The 24,306-nt window shown below is 39.3% G+C and overlaps 1 protein-coding gene across 1 annotated transcript in view; it reads left to right on the top strand.

Moving 5' to 3' along the window:
* DOCK4 (dedicator of cytokinesis 4) overlaps positions 1–24,306 on the top strand; it is a 373,592-nt gene that overhangs the window by 272,823 nt on the left and 76,463 nt on the right. The window contains exon 27 of the mRNA XM_067564219.1: positions 7,992–8,086. Coding sequence (XP_067420320.1) covers positions 7,992–8,086 — 95 coding nt within the window. The remainder of the gene's footprint in view (positions 1–7,991; positions 8,087–24,306) is intronic.

The raw sequence follows: 24,306 nt of genomic DNA, 5'->3' as shown, positions 1-24,306 counted from the left end.
TGTGGCATCCCGTCCAGCCCATGGAATGGAAGCGGAACTGCAAACCCTACGAATTAGATCCATGCTATTGTGGACTCATGTACCATACCACAAAAAACACCTCCATTCTGGGCCGTGTGTAATGGGGTGTGGAGCCCAAATTTGCTACATGCAAGGACTGTGGAGTGCTCTTACACATCCACTCTTCGACCACTAGAGCCGAGGGGCGTTCACTGGTGGGGCTCCTCAGAGTTAGCATATGTTCCTGCTTGGAGGCCTTCAGTACCGTACTGAAATGGGGAATCTACTGTAATAGTGAATTACAGCCAGAGAGTTCAGTAAATTTTCAATCGTTGTTTACCAGTAATTTCATATACAATATCTTAGAATCCAAATCTAGAAAATTTTGAAATGTCATACTCTTTCTGTATGCATTAGTTACTACACAGTGCTAAAATAGTTGGGATCCCTTAAGTGTCAGTGCTAACATCCCATCATACTACTCAAACCCCAGACTCTGAAATGAGGGGCAGTGACCCTTAAAACGAGGGATAAGTCAGGATGAAATGAGAGACACGAGGGACATCAAATTTTTTATTATTTTACTAAAAAAAATGTACAAGCATGTAAATAGCCAGTAACTCACAATTAAACAAAACAATGATTCTGTGCACTAACAATATTCTTTATGTAGAAAGCCACTATTTACCATAAAATAAAAGGCCCATGTGCTCTACTGCTCACAAGCAATAAATATTCTGAGGATTATGATCAGGGCTACCACATGGGGGGGAAGGGTACATTTTACTGGGGCCCAGAGGTTTGGGGGGCCCGGCCCAAGCTGCAACCCCCATTACGGTAGGGGGCTGTGTTAAAAGTTTGTACTGAGCCTGAAAAGATTATGTTTGGCCCCTGGTTATGATACACACAATATATGGCTTGGTGTCTGTTTCCAGGGCATGGGTAGGAAGGGGATTCCTGCAGAGTACACACACACTAATGACTCGATTTCTGGTGCCCAGGGCATGGCAGGAATATAACACGCAGTCTGTTGTGCATCATCTACTGCCCTGTGGGGGTGCGAAGGGTGTAACCTACATAGTACATCACTCCATCTGTCTTTCCTGAGGTGAGGGATATAACATGCAGTGTATATTGCACAATATCTGTTCCCTGGGGGATGTCATTGTCTCTTGTTCCCTTCTGCAATGATGCATCTCAGGGTCCACCGATGAGCCAATGCTTTTTGAATAGGACTTTGTGCAAAGACCATCAAGGTGCAATTGGTGGAGGGGCAGAGGAGAAGGCATGGCAGGAGAGTGGTGGTGGTATGGTGCATGCTGTGAGTAGTAGTTCCTCACCACTCTGACACTGCTTGGTTTCCTCTTGGGAGACTCCATCTCCTAGGATGCCCCGGGCAGAGGGAGGTCACATGCCCATGGTGGGACCAAGGGCCTCAGAATCCCACATCAACTATCGAGAACCTCCAGTCCTTCGGTAAGGGGTGTCAGCTGCCAGGGACTTTGCAGTGGCAATGCAGGACCATGGATTGCTTTAACCATCAGGGCCCGATGCAGGAGGTCCCAAACAATGGAGGGATCTTTAGAGGAATGCACCCCATTGTTGTGAAAAGTATTATGGATTCAACAGCCATGAGTGGTAAAGTCCTCTATTTTATGTCCCTCTGACTGCTTTGGAGCTGCTTCTAAGAGAACGTTGATATCATTTGATAAACTTTAACCTCAGTCTGGACTGTACAAAGTATATTTTGTTTACAGGCAGAGATGTCTGGATGATGTTTTCTCTGTTCCAAGTTATGTTTTAGCACAGATCAGATGATGTTTAGAGATCATTTCTGGCATGAATTAGTGCTGAAAAATGTAGCTTTTTTATATTGAGATATTTTTAATGACCAGTAACGTGTATTATATTTCTTGTTTTAATACAACTTTTCACCTACTGGAGTAGCTGCAGTTAGTCCAAAGTGGTAATTAATGCACGTTGTGGAGAATTGGTATGAATTTTGATAAGGTTTATATTCTTACTTCTTAATTTTTCAGACACTGTTTTTTGTCATGCTGATTCCAGTGAAGATTTAGTTTTCGGAGTTTATTGCCAGAGGTTTTAAGTCTGCATGAAATATGGAAATGTATAGTTCATTAGTACTTATTGGCAAAACTTTGTTTGAGTTTATTCATACTTCATGCTTCTGGAACATAAAGATGAAGATTTCTAGGATTATTGCTTGGTTGGTATTTAGTTTTTGGTTTGAAACACATTTGTATTCCCAACCACCCCACCAGCACCCTTCCCCCTCTGCCTCCTTATTATACAGAGACATTTAGAAAGCAGCCATAGTCAATTATGTCAGTTCTCAAAGTAAGCAGGTCCCAGGAACTGCGCTCCAGCATCTTTTATTCCCCAAGAGACAAATCCTGCTCTCAGCAAAGTCAGTGTGAACTTTGCTACTGATTTCACTGAGAATATGTTCAGTACACATGAGCAGCATACCTGCACTTCTGAATTTGAAATAACCCAAGTTACTTATAGTTTTACTTGAATATGACAAATGCAATACAAGAAGTTTATAACTCAAAGAAAAAAAGAATAGGAGTCAATGTTTTGTGATAATCTTCTCTCTTTCTCATTTGATATGTTAATGGTTTTGTTTGACTTAGGTTTGCTTTGCATCTAAACTATACCATGCCACTTACCTCTGTATTCTTATGTTTCTCTTTTATTTTGAGCATTTAATTTTCATGATATGCTGTTAATAGTGTTTTAAAAAGAGGCAAAATCAGCATGAATGCAGATTTTAAAAAGTAACAGCAGCTGTCACCTGATGACATTTCTCTGCTGTGTTGCTGGAGACTTATACCGTCACTCTGATTTATTTTGTGGGGAGCGGGTGGCTTGGCCAAGACATCAATAGTTGACATCAGGTGATTGCATGTGGTACCAACTCATTGACACCTTGGCCAAGCATTTGAGCAGTTTGCTCTCCTAAGGTAATTTGAAAACCTAGAGGGCTTGGGAGTTATAAATGGATTATGTACACATATTTCAGACTTTGCATTGCTCTCATGCTATTCGATTTGAATATTGCTTTGAGTATTCTGTTTTTGCTGAATGATTGGTGACCACATGAACACTTGCAGTATGAATACTAGTACTATCAAAGTGAACTTGCAATTTTATTTTTAATAGTAAAAATATTTAAAAAAAAAAAAAAAAAGGAAAAAAATAGTAATAGTTTTGTTTACAATATTCACCCAACTCTTAAAGATAATTTAAAGGAAACCATCAATTTAAAAGTAACATTTGTATCTAATCTTTTTTTTATCTCATACAGCTGCAAGTAATACCTCTGATTTCTGTAACTGAAAGAGATGTATATACGCAAAATATTTCCTAAATTTCTTGTTTGGTTTCTGTACTTGACAGTGCTTTGAATATAGTTACTGTTTCATTTTAGTCAGTGCTCCAAGCTGTTTATGTGGTTCTTTCATACTGCAACAGGGAAAAAAATGTATTGTAAAAGGAAATGAGGCTGTAAAATGACAACCAAAAAAAAAAAAAAAAAAAAGAAGACGATAAATGATTCAGAGACAGGAATATAGAACTTGAAACTCCATTTAACTAAGTTTTTGAAAATGACTCAATTTAAATTAGCAGCAAATATGTAGAAGTAAGATTATATATGTCTTTTTGTTTACCTTTCAGTATAATTTTATAGTAGCAGACCTACTACTTTCTCTCTTGCAGGGGCAGGGAGGAGGGACACCAGTACATACAAAAGCAATTTTATGTAACTTCTAAAATATATATTTTATAATAATGCATAGGGGCACCAGTCAGATTCAGAGCACTATTGTGAAAGGACAGTTCCTACCCCAAAGAGCTCAAATATAATTTAAGACCAGATGGAACAGTGAGAATTACAAAAACTAGGGAGGAGTGGGAAAGAGGAGGAGGAGGAATACGAAACAGCAATACGAGCATTAACAAAAGCCAGTTATGTGCACAATTAAATGGCTTTTGGTTGGTTTTCTTTATAATTAAAATATAGAAGTAACAGATAAATATCAGAAGTTCCTGCTGACTATCTACTTAACCTTTGTCACTTCACGGTTTACCATGGACAAAGTGGCAGAGTAGTTATATAGGAGAGATTTGAGGGAGGACAGGATAGTAATTTTACAGCATCCCTGCTCTGGCCCCTTCACACAGTGGGTGAAAGGGCTGGAGTGGCATAAAGGGGTCTTAAAAGTCCCAGTTGCAGTCTGGGGAGGATTTTCCCCAGCTTAAGTACTGTGGAAGAGAGCCCTCAGTTTGCCTTCCAAGTACCCCATCACAAGTCCCAGCACAGAGAGCAGGACTGAGAGAAGGAGTGACATGTGAAGGGTAGGGATGCAGGATGCAACACTGCAGCCCATAGAACAGCCACACTCTAGCACCTAGAGCAGTCCAGGGTTGGGAGAGTGCAAAAGTGGTTTAAAGCCAGCTTAGCCCATAGGTGCTTATGCTGGGGGTGCTGCCTTATCCCCTGGCTTGAAGTGGTTTCCATCATATACAGGGTTTACAGTTTGGTTCAATGGCTCTCAGCACCCCCACTATACAAATTGTTCCAGCACCCCTGGCATTGCACTCTTAGCCTGTGGCCTGTGAGTTCTGTGCTGTACCTCCCTAGTTTGTATGGATGAAAGCTCAAAGGCGCTTGTGGAAGAAGTTAACAAACAACCTTCACTATTTCGAAAGGCTGTGCCTTGCATTGAATCACAATAGTACACAGATTCTCCATTTGTTGGCACAAAAGAATATTGCTGCTGGAAGAAATAGCACAAAATGTGAAATAGTGAAGTGGCTTGAATCTGGGAATAAAATATAGAAGAGTTTATATAAATTACAGTTAGGATTATTAGTAGACAGTGTTTGGTTGCCTGGAGCACAGAAAAAGAAGAAACTACTCCCATGCTGCCAATTAAGATCTGAGGTATATGAGACATTGATTATAACTATACTCCAATCAACCAAACGTTATTGCAGTTATACTGCCAGCTGAAATGCTTTTTAAATGTTAAAATCTGTGCCTGAATCATTATGATGTGTTCATTGGGGTGATACAGCTGTGAGAAACAATAGGTTATGGAAAAGCAAATGTAGTTGGAATTCTACGATTCTGAAATTGATTTGCAATGAGTAGTACCTGTTAGTAATGCTTCATGAGGGTTTTGGAATAGAGGGACCATGAAACAGAAATGAGCAATTCCATCATACAGTTCTAGCCTATGTCTCCAGCAGGCATAATTCTGATGAAAAATGTATTATAGAATTTATTTTAAAGTGGTTATGGAGTTAAACTGCTTGGCACTAAGTACGTGGGGAGAAGTAGTGCTGACATAGGAATGGATTTTCTAGCAAACTAATGCCCCAGACAATAAAACCCCAGTACTTGTACCATAACACAATATATATGCATGTATATGTCCATTTGCCCAGAATACTGTAATGGATCCTTAGGTAAATGTGTTACCAAAAAATAAAAACAAAAACCCAAGAAAACTAAGAAATAAAATAAAATAAAATAAAATAAAATAAAAATTATCTATAGATTCATTTACTCTCTTGAAGATATTACAGCCTATCAGCAAATATTACAAAAGGCTGTTTAGGAAAATGTTTCTCTCCTCCTACCTCTTCCCTTGCTTCACCTTTCTCCCACTTTTAGCTTTGAATTATTCTGGCTTTATATATATATTAAATTCAAAAAATGTATTTAAAATGCACAGAATTAAGGTTGTTTGGAAATTTGCAGCTGTGATTTACATATATTTTAAGACCTCTTGAAATCCAAGGCTTGAGTGGCTTTTTTTGTTTGTTTGCTTGTTTGTTTGAGGATGGTGGGTTATTGTTGTTGTTTTGTTGTTGTTTTTTGCCATTAACTTAAACATATTTAGAGGGAGAACTGCACTGCACAAATTTTTATCAGAGATGGTGTGACAAATTGGGAAAATATCTAGATTATCTTTTTATGACTTTTATGTGTGACTTGCTTTTCCAGTTTTGTATGCTGCCAGATTGAAGGCATAGAGCTAAATCAAAGAAGGTTGTAAAGAGGTTGCTACAGAAGCTGGCAGGAAAGTAAACACTGAAAGGGATAAATCAGCTTCATGTACACAGCTTCAAAGGAATTAAGATAACAATGGCTGGGCCATCAATTGTTGGGAAAAGCTGCCTCTGTCTATCTTTACTCTTCCGAAGTCTACATGTGGCATCAGGAGACTTAACTCCTAAAAGACCCTAGAAAAGGAAGTAATTTTTTGGGTGATCTGAGAGACTGGCCAGGATGTATCCATGAAAAGGCTGCCAGTCTGAGACACACAGACAGAGGGTGAAGGCTGCAAGCACTGCAGGCTGTTTCTCTCAACTCAGAAAGAGAATAAACCAGGCCCACCTGATTTCTCTATATATGCAGAGAGGCTAAGCTAAGGGAGGAGAATGTGCATCCAGGTCTGTGTTGTTGTAAATATACTTCCCTAAGCGTTGTGTATCTTTTGGGCAAAATAAATCAGGTTTTGTTCTGAAGAAACAGTTTCTGTCTCACTGCAAACATATGCTATCACAGGCTCCCAAAGAGAAACCATGGCAGGGCCCATCCCGAGTTGGAGTTGCTGAATTAGACATGATTGGTATCAAGAACTATAACCCAGGTGCTGGTCTGAGAGTGGGTAAATTGCAGAAAGATAAAGGCCCAAGGCCTGTCTCCTGTGAGAGACATTCAGGATGGTATCTATGACCAGTGGTACCTTCCGTACCATATAAACACGGATTTTTTCAGCACCTGCTGAAAATACGAAGTCTGGTCAGTGTGATCTGCTTCCAGATTGTTGGACACTGGCATCTTGAATGTCATCCTTAGCTACCCTACTCCCCTTTTCAGTGTTTTTCTCAGGAATGACCTTAGCATCAGGCAATGTCCATCATCTACAATTCGGTAAATAATGTGTTTGAAGGATACATCTGGGCATTCAGAACTATTGGATATCCTCAGTTTATATCTGCATCAAATCTATATTTGGGGTTAATTCAATGCAGTCGAAATAGGCAGACTCAAATACTAGTGTTTCAAGGTTACGTACTGTATTGATTCTGTTCAGCTAATAATATCCTTCTGCTCACATTTTTCATGATGTGATGCTTACTAGAAAAATACGGACAATGGTAAACAAAGTAGGTATGGCCCATTAGAAATAATACCCTGTCTGAGAGTTTTTTATTTATAAAGATTTGAAAGACCTCTCTACAGTGGGAATATATGTTTAATATTGTCATTTCATTTATCTCACTGATTTAAATAATTCCAGAGATGATAATACTCAGCTCTTAAATGATGCTTTGTGTATACTCGAAGCAGTTTACAAACATTAGCTATTTTTTTTACAAATGAGAAGAATGAGGCACAGAGGTTAAGATAGCAAAGGTAAAAAGTCTCGGGCCTCGTCATCACTATTTCCCAGTTCTATAACTGTACCTCCTGTGTTTCTGACCTCCTGTTGCATACAGTGGATATATGCTTACACATTTTAGGAGAGATCTTGATTTTAATGAAAACTGGACATGATCACAGAGGCATTAAGATTTCTGTAATACTTGGGAAATGTTTCTTTAGCTTGCAAAGTGCTCTTGGGAACACATTTGTGAAAATGTATGTATGGGGAACTTGCAGTATCCTTGAGATTTCTCCCTTCTGTATGTCACTGTCACTCAAATAAAACATTAAATCATTTTCCCTATGATCTTCCCTATGATCTAGTGAAGTTTCCTTGGGAAGCAAATAAAAAAGTGTGGGGAAAAAGTACTCCTGGGAATAAGTGTCAAAATATGTTTGTGGTTCTGCTGTTTTCTGTAGTTGATTTTATCATGGTTATGAAAATATTTTTGGAATTCATTTTTTCTTTCTTTTTTTTTTTAAACAAAAAGGTAGAGTAAGATTGCCTTTCTTCCTTCCTTAGGATTTCCTACTGCAAATTTTTACTGTGTTTCGAATACTCATACGACCTGAGATGTTTCCAAAAGACTGGACTGTGATGCGTTTGGTTGCTAACAAGTAAGAAATTTTTAAATACAGTATAATTAATATCTGAGAGGAGTGAATATACTTGTTTGCTGCGTATAATAAATATGCAAAATACCCTTTAAATCTTTCCATTTACCATATTTGATGGGCACAACATATTTTTATAATTCTCCCAATACTTTCAATTAATTAAAAATCTCTCAACTTGTGTCACATAACAAATTCATGACCTAAATGGTATCCTTTATACTGCTGATAATGAAATTTAATCAACTCTTTTTAAAATGAAGCCTACTTAAATATGTTTATAGAAAGGCAGCTGTTCTTCTCTTTTCCAAGTTGCAAATGGTACATTATTATAGAACTTCATCTAAATAACGGTTTATTAAAATAATAAGGGGGTAATGATTCAGATCTGCTTGTTCTCAAGAGAAAATCAAACTGTTGCAAAAACATTTTAAAAAATTAAGGCTCGTGAAAAGTGCCCAAATTGAGCTAATCTATTCACAAAACAAGTATGGGTCCAGCAGTAGTAGTGCAGGCTTCCATCCAATGCCCTACCCATGCACCTCAGTGACTATAATGAAGCCACCTCTTTGCTTATTCAGTTCTTGTGCCTACAGAGACTGGCAAGAGCATGCCAGTTTTTCTGATGTAGATACTGATCACTGGCAGCTGGACTAAAACCACCAAACTAATTTCACCTAGACCACTAAACATCTAGCCATTTTGTTTATAATCCCAAGGGCGACACCTGACAAAAATTAAACCATTATCATTATTATTGTTATTGTTACTTATTTTTATTGTGGCAGTGCCTGTAGACTCCAATTAGAATGGTACTGTACAAACTCGTAACAATCCCTGTGTTTAAGGGTATGACATTCCCCTCTGCAATCTGGGCTGGTGAATCGCTCTCACCCCAATCCCCCACTCCTGGAGCCTGTTTTACTCTGCTTTGCTGTGTGAACTTCCACTCCTAGGCAATCATGCACAGCCTCTAACAAACAAGCTGCTCCCAACTCAATGAGTGCCTCTAGCTAGCCACTCATGAGATGATGCAATGGTCTGACCCCAGCCAATATCCCCACTCCCAGATGCAACCCTAGGAACTTCCATCTTACAATGTTCAGTGTTGCCCACTGAACACTGCAAGTTCATATGTTTGTCAATTTATCAAAGCAATTGATATGCACCAGCCTTGTCACTTCAAAGGGAGTCTCAAACACACCTTAAACCAAATGTACTGCTTTAGATAAAACAAACTGACAGATTTATTAAGTACAGAAGGATTTTAAGTGATTATAAGTGAGAGGAAAACAAGCAGATTTGATCAAGAGAAAACAAAAGGCAAATCGTATTCTAAACTAAGCTTAACACTTTCAGCAACCTTATGAAGTCAGATGATTCTCACCACAGGCTGGCTGGTGTGCCTCCAGCCAGGCCCTCCCCCTGTGATCAGCACTTCAGTTTCTTAGTGGTGTTTGTAGATGGAAGTGGAAGAGAGAGATTGCTAAATGTCTCTCCTTTTTTAAATGTTTCTTCTCCCCTCTTGGGCCTCGCCCACCCCTTCAGGGTCAGGTAACAAATAGTGTCCATGTATGGTTCCCTTCATGCCCTGAGTCACTGTGGTTCCTAGTGGATTCATTTGTTGACGTCTGGGCCATTCCTTTGTTCCTGGAATGCTGAGCTGAGCTGTTCTATACAAGTCCTAATGAAGTGTGAATTGCTTCTCAGCTTTGTAGAGTTTTGTCTAGATCTGTCTCAACTCATGAGACACGTATTTGGGAATATTACAGAACGAAGCCTCATAACCATACACATGACCTTGCAACAAACATTACTATAACAGTAATGTTCAGTATGGCATGAGCATTCCAAAAACATCCAACATGAAATACTTTGCGTTAAACAATACACAATTTCACGATAAGGGTGAACATGAATGATACACAATTACACCATAAGGGTGTACATGGGAGTGCAGTGTATCACAAAGGGCTCAATTCAGCAAGACTTGGTATGCCATGACTGTGTGTCTGTGACTGTGCAAGCATTTGTTCAAGCTTTCTTGTGATTTAGGAGACAAATATTTTCCCTCACTTATTTTTCTCTCATCATTTAGTTCCCCTCATCTTGTTGAGTTTAAATTCCACTGAAAAATGTTAATAATCAAGGATAATTTTTTCTCTTCACAAATTGCCATAAGGCAATTGGGAATTGATGCCATAAGGGAGTTAGTGATAATTTATTTCTTTGTTATGTATAAGGAAGATGAGGCTGAGAGGGAGAACATACATCTGGATAATCATGCTGGGGAAATAAACAGAAATGTGAAAGAGAGAAAAACACAAGAGTCTTCTGAACAAGAACCTACTATAAGAAAGTGTTACATGTTTCAGAAACAGCTGGGTTGGCAGATGGCTTGGCAATAGCTGATATTTACAAGACCAAGATTTAGGAATGACCTTGACATTCATTCCCCAGGCTGGCGATGCTCAGATCAGCTAAAGGTGAAGTCTTCAAGCTCTGCAGGGAGGCTGTTGGCCCTACCATTATCTTAGTAAGCATCACTTTTACTGAATTCATGTCATGCCATTGATGATTGCCAAGGTGGGGCCTACGTGCCCAGCTCCATCACCAAATAAGATAGATACTGGAATGATGATAATAGCTTATGTTGGGAATTGATGCCATAAAGGAGTTAAACATTCACTTTGATACTACATCTTATGGCAATTTGTGAAGAGAAAAACATTGCAGAAAAAGGTTTCTGGATCATGGCCTCTCCACCATTCTGATAATATTGGCCTGCACCTCTCCTACTGTAAATATCAGAGGCAGCTCTGGCTTGTCTGTGAAACTGGGGGGCAGAGGAGGAGGCTTGGTCGTGCCCTTTACACTGGTGAGCATCTGGCAGGGCAATCAAAGTGGGGATTCAGCATTCCAATCCTATCCAATGTAATCCTATCTTTTATACATGCTTTTGGGGGCAGCAGTGAGCCAAATATTTTTCCCCAGTTTCTGCTCTACCTTAAAGAATCAACATATTTGGGACTTTTAAACCAAGTTGGAACCACCTTCTGAAATCCTCTTCATTTCTTACTCACAGCAGAGCAAGTCTCCAGAGAGAGCCCAAAGCTAAGAGCCTCTCTTCCTGCAAGGAGCCACAGAAGAGTAGCTAAGCCACAATTGCTTCCAACTTGAGCACCTTCCTGAGTAAGGGGAAGGGACTTGAGGGGCTGGGTGACATGCTAAGGCTCTTACCATCTCCACGCATCACCTGAGATCCCTACAGAGATGCTTCTGCAATTGTGGGGCAATCCTCTTTAGCTCCTGTGGTTCAGCAAACCTAGCTGTTCTTGCTGATCAAGGACTCTTCAAGATTAAGTCCAAAACTTATAGAACTCATCAGTTCAATTCACCTCTAATGGGAAGAGTACAAGATGCTAGCCTAGGTTTTTAAGAGCATAATTAAGTCACTTGCTGAGAAAACTGGCATCCTTTCAGACTCCTTACTAGAAGAAAAATCTGGGCTCTCGGTGGGGTGTTCCCTTGTACTTCACCATTTATATATTGGATTGGGAGAGATGCCAAGAGCCTAGGATACAAAAGGGAACATCTAACAATAAAAGAGGCTGGTTCTGCATTAATGACTACCATCCCCTCAGAGGCAAAAGAAAACTAAAAGGCCAAAAAACCAAACCACCATTCACCCAACCCATTGGGATAAAGTTCAAAAGCACTCCATAGCCTCATTTTCTTCCACAAACGAGTTCCTCCCTAACAAAGGGAAACTCTTGGCTTTGGGTCCTGATAGCCCAAAGCTAGAGAAGCAGGAGCGAGGTTGTAATGCTTCCCAGAGGTACCCAGGGTTGTGAGGCTCCTCAGTACCAGTTGCCATTAGCATGAGGAAGCCTTGTCCATGCCTGCAATGGGTCAAGTCCCCAACTCCATTGCTATGGGCAACACGACCACTCCACTCTGGGCATCACAGGCCTCACTGTCACTCTACAATTTAGCGATTGGCACACCTCTACCCTCAAGGTTTCTGAGTGTAAACTTGGAGCATCCAGCCCCTGGTCCACTGGACCAGAATTCACAGATTTGTAGAACTCAATGATCTGCTGTTTCCAAAGAAACAGTACACCCTAGCTTACCAGTTGCACCACAGCTCACCACTTCCCTCAACACGCAGCACTTTGCTTTGTTCATAGTGAAATCAAATATAAATTTATTTTACAAAGCATAGAGACTAAAGTAGTAGCAAGTAGAAGTACAGTAATGAAATAGTTACATATGAAATAAAATCATAACATTCATTCTGGATTCTATGCTTAGTTAACCAGATATTCTCCTGTCATGTAAAGTAATGCTCACCCAAAATCCTGTACCACTTTACAGCCAGGTTGGCTGTAATTCCCCTTTCATGGGACATGTATGCTGTCAGTTTGCCTCCCAGGTGAAAGATTCAGTGTGTTTTTGCCCCAAGTCCCATCCTTTGTCTTTATTCATATACAGGACACCCCTTCGTTGTTTTGTTTCTCTCTGTAGATTTTCTCATAGATTTTGCAATAAGTTATTTAGCCTCTGGCTGCTTGTGCAAATGGGATACATTATGTGGCACACAGTGCACAACTGGCCAGACAGGGAGATAGGTGTCTGCTACCTGCTGCCTGGAAAGAACATGTCTGAGGCATGTCACCTCCTAGTGATCTGCCTTAATGCCAAGACCTTAAAAACATAATTTTAGTATAGATACATAACTCTATACTTATTATTATCCGTACATACATTCCACAATGGTTATGATGACTAGTGGGCTACTAGTTCTTGTTAGGAACCTTACATGCCACCTTACATTCATGTGTCTGACTTAGGGATCCATGTGAAACACTATGCACGCCCTCTGCCACTTGACCCCCACGGGTGACTGGATCACAGAGGTTCTTTCCCCAAACATGTTTGAAGCAATGGAGAAAAAGGTGGTGGCCACTCTCACGAGACAACCTGCTCATCCTCTTTCTCTGGCTAACTCCAAAGGCACACATCTCTCCTGTCCAAAACTAAGAGAATTTGCCATCTTTTTTCATTCCTCCTCCTTCAGAGAGACTTTAGGGAGAGTTGGAAACAGAGGGAGAGATCTTACGCAGCAAGCCCTGAAACTCTACATGGTTCTAGAATACAAAGATTCTGTCTTCCTTCTCCAGGATGGATTCAACAACATTCAAACACTCATTTCTCACTCCAGATACTTATCGTGGCACTGTGTATCATTTTATCCACCTCTATCTTGTAGATCTTCAGGTCTCATTCATAGCTATTGCTCCATGGGGGTGAGAACTTCAGAATTTCCTCTTAGGGTATATTTACACTGCATTTGGTAGGTGGGATTGCAACACTTGAAGGCATACTCAAGCTAGCTTTGATCAATTCAGCTTGCTAAAAATAGCAGTGTAGCTATGATAACATGGGCAGCAGCACAGGCTAGCTGCCGGAGAATATACTCAGGGTCCCAGGTGGGATTATACTCAGATAGCCACAATAGCATAAGCTAGCCATTTTTAGCAGCTAGCTCAGTCAGGTATGGCTGTGTGTGCTGCAGTCACACTTCGCTATTGCAGTGTAGACATACCCTTAAAGGGCCTGAAACCATTTCCAACAGGAGAAGCAAAGGAAAGTGAAGGAACCTTCCAGAATGAGTCAGTCCCTCAGTTTATGGTGATCAGCAGCCCAAATGATGGGAGAATCAGCCACAACTGGACCCCAAATCCTGACAATGGATAACAGTCTGTCAGGTTAAGGAATACACCCAGGGCAGCACAATACATAAGGAATGTGATCAAGATCAGAAAAGATCAAGGCTATCGCCTTCATAGAGATGAGCAGTCGGGACTTAAGATCACTTGTGGAAGGAGCACTTCCTAGTTCAATCAGACAGAAATAGTATTTGGAGCAATTGCAGCACCAGAGTTAGGTGGGCCCTTCCTTAGCTGTGTACGTTTGTTCGAGGCGGTGGAAGGGTAAAGAGCGAGGTCAAAGCAACAGCTCTCAGGGCAAGCATAGCCTTAGGAACTAGAGATGCTCTCCCAGGAACAGTCAGATCACCGAAAGCACTGGGGACAGGTAGGAGTCTTATCTTCTCTTTTTCCTGTCCCCAGAGTGAAGTCTGAACTGTATCTAGTATTTTCAGGAAGAAATGGGCAACCTAATTGTCTGAGACTGAAGGGAGAGAGATGAGCCCCAGCAAGGGTATAATCAAGTAACAAACTTTCCATATAGAGAAGCTATAGCACATTACAAATATCTGTCTTGCACTTATATTTTTTTCTTCTTTACACATGCAGAACTTCAATTAATTAAAAGTTTCTCAAGTCTTCTGAAAGTGCCATATCAGGTGCCATATCAGGTGCCATATCAGGATATATTTTTATTTTGCTGCCCTGGCTCCTGTGAGATTTTTCTTTTTTCACTACCTTTTCAGTAATTATGTGGCATCTGATGTGTGTTTTCAGATAAGGTCATCCTTAGTTGATGCTTTCTGCTATAAATCAAAAACAGAAAGAAAAAGGCTTAGGGAGGAGTGTTCTGTAGCTAAGGAGCCGAAGATGATGATGATTTATGATGAAGCGTGCTTTGTATGCCAGCTGCTACAATTCTGAGTCCCTGAATGGCCATCACTGACTAATATAACTGATTAGCTTTGCAAAATTGCAAAATGTGCACAACTACAATTGCTGACATATTTTAACTTTGAGAATAGGTGGCACAAAGTATGAATGAAATCTTCCAAAATTTAAGAAACTGGGAAGGTTGCAAACGAAAAGAGAGACATAATATAAAAATAGGAGAAATAGGTATGTTTCAAATGTCATGTGACAGAAATAGGGACGTGGAAAAGATCTTGTCTCTTATGTCTGTCACTTGTAATGACCATGCAATGAAATACAAATAAAAGCCCTCCTCTGATACCGTCTTTTTCTGTATAATCTATATAACTACTTAGACGTTCATCTGTAATGGACAAATCAAGATACCATAATTATGTGTGCAACAAAACAGGGTAATTACTTACAGCTACTAAGTGTTATTGGCAAGAATGTTGCCATTACAAGGTGTGTTTTATTCTTCATCAAGGAAAATATTGTCTTCATTTTTCTATCCTTCATTATAACATCAGCTTACTACCGGAGTTAACTGAAACTAAGTGCCACTGTAGCAATGCTTCTAATCATAAACTGCAATGGAAGACCATATGGTGGAAGGACTCCTAAATCAGTTATCTACTCCCACAGAGGAATCCAAAATTCTGTGACATGAATGCCACACTATATGAATGATGCTCATAGATGGCAAGTTTGTAGTGTCTGTCAATAACTGGAAATAACACAATATTTTCAGTATATTCAATAAATTCATTTAATTAAATAATCCTTAGGTTAGAATAATTTCCCTTGTCTGGATGATTCAGCTGGTTGGCATCTTTCCAGGGCATTTAACAGATTTGCCTGAATTCCAGAGCTGTCATGTTTCATTAGCAATGAAGGACAATATTTCTTGACAATAAAGTGAGGTTTCTGTTACACATTAAGCAGAGATTTGATACTTAAATAATATTGAGGTACAGTATGATATAACTGTGCGTTAATCTTCTCAATTGCTTAGTATCATTTAAAAGATCAGTTAATTTGCAGGAATCTCATTTGTCTGTATGGTATTAACCAATGTGAGTTCTTTCAGCAGTTTTCCGAATGTTAGAAATGCTAGGGCATCTGTCTCTTAAAACCCAATGGGCTATTCTTTTGATATGTCTTCAGCACTTATAAAAATATGGCAATGGAAGTTCATATTTATTTTAAATAGGTGCTGTGTCGAATGCTCTTTGGTATATTCTGTTTTTTATATATATTAAAATCCCAGGTATATCATTTGACAACTGGACACATTAACTTTCAGAAGACTCCCTTGGTTTCCTCTGAACTTAATATGACAAGGGCTATAATGTCTTTTAGAAAACCCTTTTTTCATTAATTAAAGCAGAATATACATGTGACCCAAAGCACCCAGATATTTACACCCTAGACACAATTGTGATAATCTTTGTACAGAATATGCCTTGTAGATATCATTTAAAAACTAACTCAAAGGTCAACAGTGCCATGGTGAAATGTATGTAGCAACACTATATGTAAAGTTGTGAGTTACCCTGCATGATGTTACTAGAACACGTTCAAGACCAGATGGACTTGCCTAGGTAAAGGTGTTAAATACATCTGTTCTAAACAAAGGAATGTGGGTTTACCTCAATTTATATATAAGCAGTAAACAGGACCATCAGGGGAGGAGACTGAAAGAAACAGAACAATTTGCATTTTTGCAAACTCCAGTGGGAGAAAACAACAGCATTGGGCTTCCTTCACTACCAGACTCCATGTTACCTTCCTCAGAGCTTAAATAAATGTTACTTTGAGGAGTAGCATTGAGAAGAAACCATTTCAAAGGTTCACTGGACTATAAAAGAAAGGGGCAGAATTTACACTTTTGGCTTCTGGAGGAGGTTCTGACTGAGTGGGTGGGGGTGAGCCATGTTACGGGAAGACTGTGGGTGAAAAAAGCCATCTTGAACAAAATTTTTATCTTGCTGGGTTAAGTTTTTAGTTACTAGAAAGCATTTTTCATATGATCCCACTTAAAATCCTATTTTCTTTTGTTAATAAACTTGTTTTTACTTTTAATTTAAACAGCAGTGCTGTGTTTGAATTAAAGTGTTAGTTTATTCCAGTTAAAGTGGTAAGCTGTACATTTTGTGTGTTTAGAGGCGCAAACAACCCTTATTATTTCTCTGAATGATCTAAAAGGGGGCTGGATACTTCAGGGAATACAGTTTGGGGAAATTTGGGACTGGGAGTGTGTTGGGGTCACCTTGCTGTTTTTAACCAAGGCTGGTGGAAGCTAGAGTAGGAATGTGGGGCTGTAGACAAACTTCTGGGGTCAGAGTTGCTAATCCAGGGTTGGTTACGTATCCCACAGACACTCAGGGTGTAACCTGCATGCTTGTTGGTGACTGAGAGTGTCTCAGGCAGAGAGCAACAATAGCAAATCATTGTGAGGCACTCAGGGTTAAAGAGTAAGAGGGGACACAACCCCTCACTGGGCTGGAGTGTACTTGAGGTGTGATAGTGAGGTAGTTGACAGGATTTACACACCGCTTGCTATTTTAACAGAGCTTTACACTTCAAACACTGGTTTGAATAATTTTAAGTGATTCTAAAGTGAAAAGGCTAGGAACAGTCAAAGAAAAGTTACAGTTTTATTATTTCTGTTTGATTATTTTGGACAAGGAAAATAGAGGAAAAGGAAGGGTAAAGATGAGTAAACAGTAGAAAAGGCAAGCTGTGAGCTACAACAGCAAAAGCATTGTAAGGCACGCAAGGCTGCATGGCAAGTGTTGACACAACCCCTTATTGGACTGGATTGCATCTTCCAGGATACCATGATGATATGCAAGAAAGGAACATGTCACACTAGTATTAGTATCTTCATTATGGCCACTTATGATCATACTGCTAGCTCACATAGGCTATGGTGATGTAGTCTGAGAGCTGTACAATAAATTCTTCATACAAATACACCTTGTAATATAAGAGTGCGTCTTACACAATTAAATATATGAAATACTTCTCCACAGTTCTAATTCTGTAGCATGTATGTGTATAAAGATATATATATATATGGGTCCGTGAGAACATAATTTTTTCCCATGTGAAGGAAACTTTTCTCTGTTGAGGATTTCTGTGCTTGGGTTTCATTTTGAAATAACAGAGCACCCAGCTGAGAAGCAGAAGCTGTACTTGAAAGCATTGTTTTATAGTGGATGCTAGTACAAAGTACATGCAGATGGGTACTTCTGAGTGTCATCAGAATAATGTAAAATTGAAGGTTAGAGTTCTTAATATGTGTCTGGAACAAATCAATGGATAAGAGTTGGAATCTTTTCTTGTAAAATGATTGGCAGTTCTGAACATATCAATGACTGGTGATTCTAAGATAAATATTTTGCAGTTTGATGGCCACAGGAATTTATTCAAATTTTATTGTTTTATTTTAAGATCACTGGCTGGGAAGCGGCTGGGTTATGAGAAGGTTGTATTGCGCTAGTTAGTTACCCATATGTCATCAGTATACTGATTCCCTTGCTACTTCTTGGCTATGCATATCATCTATGCTTTGGGGAAAAATCCCCATAAACCTGGAAATGTCCTGTTTATAGCTTCTTCCATATTCATACATATATCAGACACTTAGCTAGGAACATGAAAGACATTAGGAAGAGGTTCTATAAATACATTAGGAACAAGAGAAAGACAAAGAAAAGTGTAGGGCCTCTACTTATAGGGGAAGAAGAACTAATAATGGATGACATCAAGAAAGTGGAGGTGTTTAATGCCTCTTTTGCTTCATTCTTTGCTAAATAAGTACATTGTGACCAAGTACTTACCACAATTAATATTACAATGAGAGGAAAGAAATGCAAGCCAAAAGAGGGGAAGAGCAGGCTAAAGAATATTAGGAAGGTTAGATGTATTCAAGTAGGCAGGGCCTGAAGAAATTCAGACCTAGGTTACTTCAGGAGTGAGCTGAAGCAATCTCAGAACCATTAGCAATTGTCTTCAAGAACGTATGGAAGATGGGTGAGGCCCCAGAGGATTGGAAAATGGCAGACATATTACATATCTTATAGACTCATAGACTCTAAGGTCAGAAGGGACCAATATGATAGTCTGACCTCCTGCAGGCCACAGAACCTCACCCACCCACTCCTGTAATAAACCCCTAACCTAACACTGAGTTATTAAAGTCCTCAAATCACAGTTTAAAGACTTTAAGATACAGAGCACCAGCAAGTGAGCCGTGCCCCAGGCCACAGATGAAGGCGAAAAAAACCCAGAGCCTTTGCCAATCTGCCCTGGAGGAAAATTCCTTCCTGACCCCAAATATGGCAATCAGCTAAACCCTGAGCATGTGGGCAAGATTCACCTGCCAGACAGCCAAGACAGAATTCTCTGTAATAACTCAGAAGCCACCCCATCTAACATCCCTTCACAGGCCATTGGGATATCTACCACCAGTAGTCAAAGATCAGTCAACTGCCAAACTATGCTGTCTCATCATACCATCCCCTCCATAAATTATCAAGCTCAGTTTTGAAGCCAGCTAGGTTTTTTGCCACCACTGCACCTCTTGGAAGGCTATTTCAGAATTTCACTCCTCTGATGGTTAGAAACCTGCATCTAATTTCAAGTCAAAACTTCCGGGTGGCCAGTTTATATCCATTAGTTCATTATATCCATTAGTGTCCACATTGGTGCTAAACTTAAATAATTCCTTTCCCTCCCTGGTATTTATCCCTCTGATGTATTTATAGAGAGCAATCATATCTCCCCTTAACCTTCTTTTAGTTAGGCTAAACAATCTCTTTGAGTGTCCTCTCAGAAGACAGGTTTTCCATTCCTCGGATCATCCTAGTAGCCCTTCTCTGCACCTGTTTCAGTTTGAGTTCATCTTTCTTAAACATGGAAGACCAGAACTGCACACAATATTCCAGATGAGGTCTCACCAGCGCCCTGTATAACAATACTAACACCTCCCTATCTCTACTGGAAGTACTTCGTCTGATGCATCCAAGGACCGCATTAGCTTTTTCATGGCCACATCATATTGGCGGCTCATAGTCATCCTGTGATCAATCAATACGCTCAGGTCCTTCTTCTCCTCTGTCACTTCCAACTGAGGCGTCCTCAGTTTATAGCAGAAATTCTTGTTATTAGCCCCTAAATGCATGACCTTGCACTTTTCCACTACTAAATTTCATCCTATTTCTGTTGCTCCAGTTCACAAGGTCATCCAAATCTTCCTGTGTGATATCCTGATCCTTCTCTGTATTTGCAATACCTCACAGCTTTGTGAAGGTATCTTGGAAAAGGGGAACAAAGAGGACCTGGGGGATTATAGACCAGCCAGTCTATCTTTGATACCTGGAAAGATATTGGCACTAATTATTAAACAATCACTTTGTAAGCACATAGAGGATAATAGCTTAATAAGTAATAGCAAACATGGATTTGTCAAGAACAATTCATGCCAAACCAATGTAATTTTCTTCTGTGGCAAGGTTACTGGCCTAGTGGATGGGGGTGAAGTTGTAGATAGGGTGACCAGACGTCCTGATATTATCAGGACCATCCTGATAATATGGGCTTAGTCTTATATATGCAATTATACTCCTTCCCCTCCACCCACCTCCAAAAAAGTGTACACATTTTTCACACTTACTATCTGGTTACTCTAGTTGTAGATGTAATATATCTTGATTTTAGTAAGGCTTTTCACACAGTTCCACTTGACATTCTTATAAGCAAACTAGGGAAGTGTGGTGTAGATGAAATTACTAGAAAGTGGGTACAAAACTGGTTGCAAGATTTTACTCAGAGAGTAGTTATCCATGCCATGATTTGCTGTCAAACTAGGAGGAACATATCTAGAGGAGTCCAACAGTGGTCTGTGCTGGGTCCAATACTGTTCAATATTTTCCTTAATTGCTTGAATAATTGAGTAGAGAGTATGCTTATAAAATGTGTTGGGAGGGATTGCTAGCATTTGGAGTGAAGGATTAGAATTCAAAACAACCTTGACAAATTGGAGCATTGGGCTGAAATCAACATGATGTAATTCAATAAAGACAAGTGCAAGGTAATCCACTTAGCGGGTGCCACGCTTTAGGAAAGATGTGGACAGATTGGAGAGAGTCCAGAGGAGAGCAACAAAAATTTAAAAAAGTTTAGACAATATGACCTGTAAGGAAAGATTTAAAAAACTCTGCATGTTCAGTCTTGAGAAAAGAAGACTGAGGGGGGACCTGATAAGTCTTCAGATCTGTTCAGGGTGGTTATAAAGAGGATGGTGATCAGTTGTTGTCCATGTCCCCTGAAGGTAGGACAAGAAGTAATGGGCTTAATCTGCAGCAATGGAGATTTAGGTTAAATATGAGGGAAAACTTGAGGTTGTGAAACCCCATCATTGGAGGCTTTTATGAACAGGTTAGATGAGTGATCTTTACTATTTTTCAAGCGAGGGCCACTTTGGCAAAAAACCTTCCATGTGAGAGCCACATCAACTACTACATTAACACATTGGTTGCTATAGTAATACAGTTATTATACGGTGGATCTACTTAGATGTACTTACTGGAGTACATCGTGCCATGTGGTCAATGTGACGTGTAAAGATGGCAGACTTTGATAGGCTTGCTACATATTCTAATGTTAAAAATAGAATAAATTGGTATATAAACAATTAGTCAGGGAGCCACACTTAGTGTCGATGGGAGCTGCCACTGGCTCCTGGGCCTTGCAATGAAGAACACTGGGTTAGACAAATACCTGTCAGGAATGGTCAAGAAATAAATGGTCCTGCCTCAGCTCCGGGGGCTGAACTAGATGACCTCTCAAGATCCCTTCCAGTTCTATATTTCCATGATTATATGGTTTCATCTTCACGTACTCCACTCAGTTGAATTATTTTGATCTAATTACATAAACACACACAGGCTGTTCACAGACCTTCCTTTTGTCAACTAGTCAGAATGCATCATTGGTTTATCATGTAAACAACTGAGATAGGTTGCCTATTGCAAGAAATAGTTGTATTATTACCATCCTGCTACCTCAGGAACTCTTAGCAAAAAGTTTTTGAAATGGCATTTTAAAATTCTTCTCTAGAGTATATTAAAAATCTGATAATAAGGAAGCAATGTAGAGAGAAATAATTTTATGAAATAAATATGTATAGGTAGTATAGACATATCCATATAGTTACTCTTTGTGGTTCTGTGACTAAATTACAGTTTCCTTTAAATCTCCTTTTTCAGGGATTTATCATTTTGTAATTAAGAATTTCCTACAAGCTGAAATTTTACTTAGATTGTAAGCTCCTTGGGGAAGGGCTGGTCTTTTTGCTCCTTGTTTTTACAGCACCTAGCACAATGGGGTTCTGGTCCATAACGAGGGCTCCTAAACAATATAGTAAGACAAATAATAATAATAGTAATTAATACATAGGTATAGTTACCCATGCTTATTATTTTAATCATTTCTTCTAGAGAAATATCCTTTTTCTCTCAAAGCTGCTTCCTACCTACTTGGTGAAACATCTGTAAAATTGAATTGTGTGCAAGTACAAAAATAGCAGGTTTTGGTTTTTTCCTCTTGATGCTTCTGCTCTGAGCTCTGATGGTTAAGCACCATTTTCTTTATCCATTAACAGGCTCTTTAACATCCTTTTCCAAAGTAAAACAGAGATCACTCCACTGGAAGGGGATTTGGATGATCTACACAGATGAATGACAAACATGGAACAATATCTGGACAGATAAGAAGCCAGGATGCAGTACTTATTGAGAAAATATGGTGGTTAGAAATTCTGCCATAAAACTAAAACTAGTGAAGTCTGAGAACCAAAGATAGTGTTGTAAAAGAGATCTATGATTTTATTCATTCTAGATGTTCAGCCACTTCACAGACTGAAAAGTGGGGGTTGGCATTATTTCAGGATAAGTTTGCAAGTTAGGAATTGAAGCCCAGATTCTGTAACCGGTGAAGTTCTGTGTTATACAGAAAGAAAAATGTCTTATTCTGAGACCTTAAATGCCCCATTAAGGGCATGAAGAAAAACTGATAATAGAGGCTGGGCAAATATTTTGGGTGGAAATCCATGAGCATCTAAGTCTGTGGCACTCTGCTTTGTCAAACTCTAACATTAAGAGGTTGGTTGGCAGATAAAGCATTGCAAACTAACCCATTGCATTACCACATTGTACTGCATATTAGGCCGCCAGCCAAGAACAGCCAATAACTCATATGGAGATTGCAGGAAAGGGCCTGCTGATTCTCATTGTCTTCTAGGTTCCTATAAAGGATAGTCTAATGGTCAGAGCACAGGACTAGTATTGAGGAATTCAGGAGTCCCAGCTTTTACACTGACTCCTCCTATGGTCTTGGGCAAGTGACTAAAGTTCTGTGCTTCAGGTTCCTCATCTGTAAAAAATGGACACTAATATTTACCTACCTCCAATAAAAAATGAGAATTCTGTAGCACCTTAAAAACTAACAAATTTCTGCATCTGATGAAGTGGGTTGCAGCTCACGAAAGCTTATGACCGCAGAAATGTATTAGTCTTTAAGGTGCTACAGGAGTCTCGTTGTTTTTGCTGTATACAGACTAACACGGCTACCCCTCTGGAACTTTCTACCTCCAATAGATTCTGTGAAGATTAATTATCTTATATATTTTCAAATGCTCTGAAGATGAAAAATGCTGTATCCTAAATACTAAGTAGTATTTTTTTAGAACTGATGCTGTTTATTCAGAAATCCGCATTTAAGGGCCTTTTACATATGTTATGTATTTGCTATACTTCAACTTCAATTTTTCATGCCTTTTGTAGTTAGTTCACATACTGTTGTGTGATTAAAAAATGAGAACAAATGTAAGCACTGCAAGCCCAACGTAGTGAGATCCATTGTGACAGAGGGCACAGCATGTGTGAGCTAAATCTTGATTCATTCAGGAAGGGTGTATTCAGATGATCCATGAATATATGTTCAACCTTCATAGAGTTCAAAACCTGCACTTTTCACTCTGTCGCCTGTTCATCCAACCCAGGTTAGCACTGTAGTGACCAAAAATTACCACCATCTGAATACTACTGATAAATAATGTGAAAGGAGTTTGGCTATCTCAATCCAGTTAGAATAGATTAATATCCTCAAGATAGGTATCAATATGGTAAAATATCATTATCACAGTAGGTGCTGTTTATACTCTTGTTGGCAGTCCAAACAGAGAACCATAGATGTAGTTCCTTCAGGTATTGTTGATGCAGATTTGCATTGCAGTGGTTTACACTACTACTGCCTGTGCTGTGTCCGTTCTGTCAATAAATAATATTGCACCTTTTGCTAACATTAAATATTCATTTTCTTTCTCTCGTGCACACACTAAAAAGAATGTTTAAAACAAGTTGTTCTTATTGCATGTATCAGCACTAATAGAACCAAATGTAGATTATAATATATCTATATGGTCTGGGTTGCACAATAATTTGGTATGTATTTTTCTTGTTAATGTTGTCTTGCCATACTTGTTTTCATGGACACTGTCCATGCAGCTACACCATACATATTTTCATCAGT

The sequence above is a fragment of the Emydura macquarii genome, unplaced genomic scaffold (genome assembly GCF_026122565.2).
Source record: "Emydura macquarii macquarii isolate MOO-44397 ecotype Brisbane River unplaced genomic scaffold, CSIRO-AGI_Emac_v2 contig_2636, whole genome shotgun sequence".
Taxonomy (NCBI): Eukaryota; Metazoa; Chordata; order Testudines; family Chelidae; genus Emydura; species Emydura macquarii.
Note: the sequence above shows the minus strand (reverse complement) of the source record. Positions and strands in the feature narration are given on the sequence as shown.